Source organism: Platichthys flesus, chromosome 11 (genome assembly GCF_949316205.1).
Source record: "Platichthys flesus chromosome 11, fPlaFle2.1, whole genome shotgun sequence".
Classification (NCBI taxonomy): Eukaryota; Metazoa; Chordata; class Actinopteri; order Pleuronectiformes; family Pleuronectidae; genus Platichthys; species Platichthys flesus.
In genome coordinates, this window is record NC_084955.1 from 23,740,148 (window position 1) to 23,748,452 (window position 8,305).

The window sequence follows — 8,305 nt, forward strand, 5'->3', positions numbered from 1 at the left end:
AGGAGTGAGTCTTTAAAAAGACTGTTTATAAAGCAATGAATATCTGAATTATAGAGGAAAGAAGCTCAATCGCACAAACTCTGCCGAGCAGACACGTGCACAGATAGACCCCTTGTGGTGCTCAAGCACTGGCCCTTTTGCCCTGGATTAGAAAAGTGCCCCTTCTGCTGGAGCCCAATTTTTTTCTTCATTCATCAATATTTAAGAATAAAAATTACTCTCTGTCATCAATTCCCCCCAAATGTGTTTTGATATCTGACGGGCATTTATTTTAGTTCTTGTGAGAATTGCGCCCCGACATGCTCCGCGGCACTCACAAGCCCCCACCACGCCCCTCCTCCCTCCTCCCTCCTCCCTCCTCCACTTGGTGCTCATGCTGCTCAGCGCCAAACGGCTGCAGCCACTTCTCCTCTGACCCTCAGCATCAGACAAACAGGTAATGACGGTGATTGTGCAATCCTCCGACGTTGTTTGGTGATAAATTAACCACAACATTAGCGCCGCTGAAAACAGAGAGGGGGAGAGAGAGGCAGACAGGCAGGCAGAAAATTTAAAGGCAGTTTTACTGCTCTACAAATTAGACAAGTTCACTAGTTTTGTTTAATTTAAAATCGTAATTATTGAAATGAAATGTAGGTCTTAAGTTGAGCTACATGCCTGGTGAGGTAAGTTGTGGTACATTATTAGTGTAATGCTGCTTATGCTTCAACTCTGTCAGATGGCCTTGTTTTGTCTGTTTTTGCCTGTTATTCATACATTTTTTTGATATATTTGATAATTTGAGTTTGTTTGTTCATAAACAAATACATAAACAAATGCATAAGTAGAAAATATCCTGCTGTGTTTTTTATTTATTTATTATTATTGTTTTTAATTTCATAAATAATGTTGGTGATGGGTGCCCTTTTTTTTGGTTTGAGCACTTGCCCCCCCAAAATGTCTGTGCACGTGCCTGCTGCAGGGTGTCGTCTCAGTGAGGGTGTGCAGTTACTTTTATATTTGGAAGCATACGTGCAACTCGCATTCAAATGTTAACACTCCTCTTTTAATCGGTGGATCAGGAACGCAACAGTATTTGATTTGTTTGTGTCAGTCCAGGCCCTAGCATTTCACCACTGAGGGAGCTTTCACTAACTAGTGACAGGTCGCCAGGTCTTTTTTTTTTTTTTGGTCTGTGACATTGCGCCCCCCCTTGGAGAGTGGTTCTGTGGGACACTTCTCCCACTTTGAGAACCACTGGTCTAGAGAATGTTGCTTTGCTTGGCTTTTTTTTGTGACTTTTATAAATAATAACCTCTATAGCACACGAGAGCAAAGAAGAACAGATATTGAATTTTCTGACAAGTTTTGAAAACAATAAACCTCTTTGCCATCCTCTTAATTTGAAAGCAGCTGGATGTTCAGAATGCGTTTCCTCACCAGGAATAGAGGATGGTGCCGACCACCGACGTCAGCTTGCTGTTGTCCTGCTTCTGTTTCGCGAGGCCGAAATCGGCTTCAGACACGGGGAAATCACACGGGTGTCATAACGAGACGAGACAGGAAGTGGCGTACATGCAGATGTGTTACATTGGAAACACACACTCACTGATGGTGACTCTGTCCTTCTCCCCCAGCATGATGTTGTTGGGCGTGAGGTCGCGGTGGACTATCCTCTTCTCCTTGTGCAGGTACCTCAGTGCCAGGCACATCTGCCCGTTACCAGTTAGTAATAAATGAGTGAGGAAGAGGAGTCTGTGGTGAGAAGTCTCCACTAGGGCCAATTATTTACATTTATATTTTGGGCTTTTGTTAGATAAAAAAGGATGATTGATTATCATTAAAAGTATGTTTTCTGAATGTCTTATATCTTGACCTCTGACTGATCAGCTCCCAAAGTCGATCATCTAAAAACACCCTCCAGAGATTTATTTCCTAAAGGTCGACTTCGGCATCTCTTACCTGAATGAATATATTCCAAATTCTGTCTTCGGTGAACTGCTGCTGCTTCTCCTTCAGAGAGGTGAAATGTTCGGCCAGCGGCACGCCCTCTATCAGCTCCATCACGATGTACAGCCGCTCACCTGAAATAACGTGACAGCATCATTTCAAGCATTTCCCCGCCAGCGACTGCTTAATGTTATTGTTGTGCATTTGACAAATAAAATCTTGAATCTTGAATCTTGAATCTTGTATATCTTTTATTTTGTTGTGCTCCTTCTCAAAATTTATTAAAAGTAAAAATGATTCTCACCTTCCAAAAATGTCTTGTAATATTTAACAATGTTAGGATGTGTCATCTAGGGAGGAATAACAAAACAACACATAATCATAAGTCAATATGATCTTATTTGTTCGTATAGCTTGTTGCTGAATTGTGTGTCAGTGATTCCAGTTGAAAAACGTGTGCCTGCTCTTTGACGATCGTTAGCTCAGAGATGATTTTCTCCACGTTGCTGTCTCTGGACTTCTTGTCTTTGCCGAACACCGGGTTGTGCAGATTCACCTCTTTCAGCGCCAGGAGGTTCTGGCCACTCTGCTTTCGAACCTGTCAGCGAGAACATTGGCTGAAATCACGCAAGCCGCTGAAAGCACGACTGCTTGAGGTCATAAACGATATATAATGATCACGAGAAAGCTGCTGAGTCAGAGTCTGTCAGTTTAGAGGAGGTTCATCGTACCTTGAACACGCTTCCGAACGCCCCGGTGCCCAGGTGGTCCAGCACAGAGTAACCGTTGATGACCCTGAGGGGGGGGCGATTCTGGTCCACAGCCTCGATGCTCTCTCTCAGATTGTCCAATTCATCATCCTGAAGTAGAAAAACACAAAGCAATCAATCCTCCCAGATGGTTTGAAAAGTTTTATTTATACCCAAAAAAACGCAGTAATATTTATTTTTATTTTACAGCCCCAAAACCAGCTGGACAAACAGAGGATTGAATTCCGGAGCTGTTTTCTTACAGTGTAGATTGAGACCTTGGTTTGCAGCCCTTCATAGGCAGCGAGGTCCCGCACACAGTGGCCAACATCAATAAACATCTCGAAGAGGTCTGTGGGAAAGAGTCTGAAAGAGAAAAGATTACGTAACAGCGAAGGAGAACATTTGATGGAGCTTCTTTCCAAAGCAGATATCCATCAGAATCTCATGTGCTTGCATGTGACATGATATAAAGAATATAATTGTTTTCCTCAGAAATAATCATTTGTTATGAACTTCATCACCTCTTGAACAGATGCCTGTTTCTTTCCACGCGGAAAAGAAATCGGAGGGTCCTGAATGCATAGCACTGCCAACAAGCCAACAGGTTTGCAAGTATGTTATTTAAAATGATAAAATATCTTGATTTAAATCATAATGTAATTTAATACACAAATTGTGTGAAGCCATTTACCTGCAATGATGTGATCTTTGCTCCAGACTTTTGTGGTGATATCAACTTTGCTATAATGTAGATGCCATTTTCCTGAGAAAAGAAAATGAAAAATGCTATGTTTTATATATGGTATATGAAGGTGTACTGTGCACGTCTCAGGGACTTTCCTTTACCTGCATAATGTGGTGAGCAGATGTGTCATCCAGACTGAGCTCGGTCAGAGCTGTACAGCAGGCTGCATTAGACAGGATATGACTACATTTATGAATATATACGTGCAAGTGTCAGACACAGCTGCAACAATAACAACTCTCCCTAAGCTGTTAACTGTAGGAAGAGCTGTACTAAATATGACAAAGTAATAGTAGTTTTATACACAGGTGTTTTATTTTTGTATCTTTTGAAATCCAGAAAAAGAGAATATACAACCACTTACTCCGAAATTCATAAACAAGTCATGTATCAGAGGTCTGGATCGTTCAGGAAAAGCATGTTAATGTTCTCTGCTGCTGATAAGAGTCTTCTGGGGGAAGTGGTTTTCTTCACTGTGCAATGGCTCTGTGCTTCTTCTCCATTTGATGTCATTAAAATAACTATTTTTTTTCACTGGATGAATCATAACTCTAAAGAAACCTATAAATAACTCAACATGTTCTCTTCCAGTTTCTAGCTTAAACTTCTGACCTGACTGCAGAGCCTCGGTATGGTCCACTTCCTGCTGTGGGCTGAGCTCCTCTCTGATGAGCTCTCTCTGGACGCCAGCGGCTGCTACGGGGCCGGAGGGCGTCTCAGTTGAGGAGCGATCAGAGACACATTGTCTGTCACTGTGAGAGTTATTTCACATGTCACCGGGTTGAGAAAATGTAAACCTTTTAGAAAGAGGCAGATGTGAGGCACGAGAAAATTCATGTTGTTGTGTCTGAGAAAAGACTTTAAATTGGGTCATGCTCTAAAATCTCTGGACTACATTACCCTTCAGGCAACCAGCTGCATATTTGCCTTAGACACTCCCTGCTTGATAACATCCATGTTTATCAAGTTCCACACCCCAGTCTGTAATCCAGGTTTTCTAGTATACAGTTTTTCAGAGGCCCAGGCTGATGTCGCTGTGATGACATTAGCAGCTAATGATAGAGAACTGCATTGTGCGAGATGTAGGACACATTGCTTTCATGATTGATCCATTTTACGGAAGAAAAGTGTTGGTTTGATTAGGATTATCTTTTAACCAGTTTCCTGTGAGTCCTCAACTTTGTGGAACTATAGAACCACATCGAGACCTTCAAAGGTCACATATCACTTCAAAATAGACGGGATGGTTAAAATTCCTAAATGTGAACGGTTTCCTTGAGTGGCTGTAAACGAAAGATGTAACATAAAACTCGGTTGAACACTGCTTCAGTTGAGTCTCAAAAACCTGTTCAGCAGCCAGAGCAGCTGCTGCACCCCACCCCAGCTCCGGATCTCCATCCGGGTGGTTTGGTCCTCACAGAGCTGGACCAGGACCCAGGCGAGGCTCCACAGCAGCTTAAGGTTCTGCCCGTGCAGGAGGCTCAGCAGCACGGGCAGAACCTCCAGCTCCCTCACCTGGTCCCTCACCTGCCGCACAGGGGACAGGAGCCTCAGCAGCTCGGCACCCGTCCTGGAGGAAATATCAGTATTAACCAAGTGTTTTGTATGATAAATTGCCATTTGCTGCGATAACATTTTATTTTGAAGACAATACTATGAACAAATAATTGATTTCTAACCTCTTTGAGAGCAGGTCATATTCCTGCAGGATTACAAGTAGATTCTCTACAATCGGTGGCTCCCCAATCTCCTCTTTGCATTCTGGGCTGCAGAAAACAAAATATTTGTCAATACATTAAATCACAGGTGTATTTAATGCAGTAGATGAAATGTGTGTGTTTACCTCTCAGCCAAAGCGGTGAGTGCCAGCAGAGCTCCCAGCAGAACACTACTGTCTGTTGTGGAGAGGAGCTTCACCAGGGTCTGAAAACAGTTAACGCAATAAGAGTTACACAAAGAGAAAATGTCGAGGAATCTGTGATGATACAAACTCAAAGTGCAGAGGCCTTCGCTGACTCTCGTGTTACAGGAATAGATTGATTTATAGTGTCATCCATCTCACAAGATTATTAGATGACTCCATTTTGCCAATATCTGCACACAGGAAGCAATAATGTTCCCTATCGAATATAGAAGTATAGAAGTCAACTATCACATGGAAGTAATTACAGATAATTTCTCTAGTTTATTATATGACCTAGATGTGGTGGATGAACAGGCTGCCAGTAAAATACACTGTGTCCTGTAGTTTATCCCACATATTGAAATGCATTGAAAACAAACAGCACATTCAGACAAATAAACCTTGTCACAACTTGTCATTTACCTTGTGAGCGCCGCTCTTGATGACCCAGGCCCTTTGATCTGCAATGGCGGACAGCTTCTTAAAGATGTCTGTGGAGCAGAGCGTTGATGAGGACGTACACAAGACTCAACTTATGTGTTGTCGTGTGATATTCTTCAGATTACTCACAGGTCAGTGTGACCAGTGTCTGCGTGGAAAATGACTGTTCACCACAGGATATGTAGATGGAAGTGACAGACTCCATGTGCTTAAAAAGAGAAGAGGATAAGGAGGAGGACATGTGACACAGTCTATGTGGATAAATCACAAAATACACCCTGTTAAGGCACGTGGGAAGAAACCCAGGAGAAACTTTACCCTGGCGAGTAAACTGATGCCCTGGAGCTGGTGGAGGATTTTCTAAAGGGGGAAGCATTTAAAAGAGACAGTTACTGGTTTGACTCTTTTGTTGCACGAGTATAAAATATGTGGAAGTGTTTGCACAATACATAATAATGAATATAAAAAACAGCAGCGGTTATACCTGGTGGTGAGGATCTCTGGTTAACAATCTGAGGCAGATGAGGACCCTGAGGACTGATTCAGGTGCTGCATGGTCAATCCATTCACTGCAGAATCAGAAGCTATTGTTAGTACCCTAAGCTCTGTGTGTTTCACTGGCAGACTTGTTATATACGAGGGGATTTTACCTGCAGAGTCGGTTCTCAACCAAAGACACCAGGATGTTGGAAAAGAGTTTCCGCAGTGGGTGGCTACTGAAGCTTCTCTGGTCTCTGTATGTTTTACTGGAAAGTGAATACATCAATGATCAGGAACAAATGGACCTGAATCTAAATACTTTCTAGGATATTTCCAATCTGCTGTTGAGGTTTTGTGTTTGTGTTCTTTGACTTTCAGCTGATATACATGTGGCTCTTAAGATCTGAAGATTATAAATATACTCGTGATTCTCAACCTGAATTTCTCCAGTTCAGAGGCTTCACTGTTGATGTCGCTCTCACTCCGTTGTCTGGTGGCGTCTTTCTGAGGACGCAGGCCTCGTGATCTGCCGGCTCCACCGCCGCATGCTTTACCGTGACTCAACGCTGCCACCTGAAACATGGGGAGTCTCATACTACAGTATATAAACAAACCTGAAGAAATATGAGTATGTCTAGACACACACACTGCCTCAGAATGGCGTCACTTGTTGTTGTTCACCTCTTGTCTGGGGCCGGTTTTGGCAAGCAGGAACTGAAGCCTTCTGAGATCATGAGATGCCCTGGAAACAAGGCTTATCAGGTGATGTGCTTTTGGTCATAAGAGGGAACCTAACTTTAAAATTTTGTTGTGTTACAGACTAGTAACTGGCTTGGAGGGGGAAATGAAGCCTCTTACTTGCTGTGGATTCCTGTGGATTTCAGGTCCAACTTTTCTCCTTTTCTCACTTTTTTAACTGAGTTGGACATTTTCTGCATCCCCCTCTGTTTCCATTAGAAACCTGTGGTTCAAGTTGGGCAGCAGTGGAAGATGCACACAGATACTTTCAATTCTGAAAACAATGTAAAAATAATCGGCTTCAGGATAAAGACCTCCACTCAAAACTGAGCAAATAACACAATGGAACATAGCATTGTAATATATTAGTACCAAAGGTTGCAAAAGGATGTGTATGATCACCTCCACAAAGGAGGTTAAAGCTCTGTATTTTGTTTGATTCATTGTTTATTTGTTTGTATCTCCACCATAGAGGTTATGTTTTCATCCCTGTCCCTTTGTTTGTATGTTTGTTGGTTTGCAAGTGCAGCAATTTGGTGCAGCGCCAAATAAGAATCTGGATTCTGTGAATTTAGATGTGGTTTCAAAGTTATATAAAAGTTGTTACTCTGTTGAGCGCCATCCTACTTTCTTGGATTATAAATAACGATTCAGTAAAAAATGTCAATATAATGTTGCAGCTACTTAAGAAACAAGTAACATAGATGTGGCTATATAAAGTATTGTCTCAATGTATAATAGAAATTAATCATATATATATATATTTATATATATATATATATAAATAAATAAGAAATCAGATAAATGTAATGGGGTAAAAAGCACTGGGTCAAGTGAATTCAAAACATTATACAGTGCATTTAATAACTTGTAATCCGGTGCATTGGACAGTTAGCTTGAATTAGACATGTATTAACCTTTTATAAAGAAGCCAGGCATCTTATTTACCCGTTTAAAAAACAGTTAAACTGAATTTCCTCACATAACAAGACACACATCGCCTCCTACCCTTCCTCCAGCCTCACACACCAGCGGCAGGTTGTTGTTATGGATCCTGAAACATGAATATTTCTTCATTAATTCTCCTTATTCGATGAGACGCTCGACACAACCTTGTTGGCTGACAGACCGACGTCAGCGAATCAGAAAACGTTTTGCTGTGTTTTTAACCAATGAGGGCACGTGGTGTTAAGAGTTCCTGGTTGTCGTGGCTACAACGGACGCTGCTCTCATTCCGTCACACGTAAACACAAAGTGAAAACACAATTTCATAAAAAAAAGACCTAGGACATATTTTAATAATATTATTTAATAAAA

General features: G+C 41.7%; 1 protein-coding gene across 1 annotated transcript; it reads right to left on the reverse strand.

The window, feature by feature from the left end:
• Positions 1 to 2,326: 2,326 nt before the first annotated feature.
• Positions 2,327 to 3,622, reverse strand: nek10 (NIMA-related kinase 10). Its single transcript, XM_062399684.1, has 6 exons — positions 3,528 to 3,622; positions 3,373 to 3,444; positions 3,203 to 3,267; positions 2,942 to 3,044; positions 2,661 to 2,789; positions 2,327 to 2,527 (listed from the first exon to the last, which is right to left on the reverse strand). The coding sequence occupies exons 1-6, from the start codon at positions 3,531 to 3,533 to the stop codon at positions 2,327 to 2,329; spliced, it is 576 nt and encodes a 191-aa protein (XP_062255668.1). The 5' UTR covers positions 3,534 to 3,622.
• Between the last annotated feature and the right edge of the window lie 4,683 nt (positions 3,623 to 8,305).

What these genes read in the sequence shown, in the direction of transcription:
- nek10 (XM_062399684.1), bottom strand. An exon ending in CCAAGGTCTCAATCTACACT is followed by an intron (nt 2,790 to 2,941) that starts GTAAGAAAACAG and finishes TTTCTACTTCAG; the next exon opens with GATGATGAATTGGACAATCT. An exon ending in CGTTCGGAAGCGTGTTCAAG is followed by an intron (nt 2,528 to 2,660) that starts GTACGATGAACC and finishes TCTCGCTGACAG; the next exon opens with GTTCGAAAGCAGAGTGGCCA.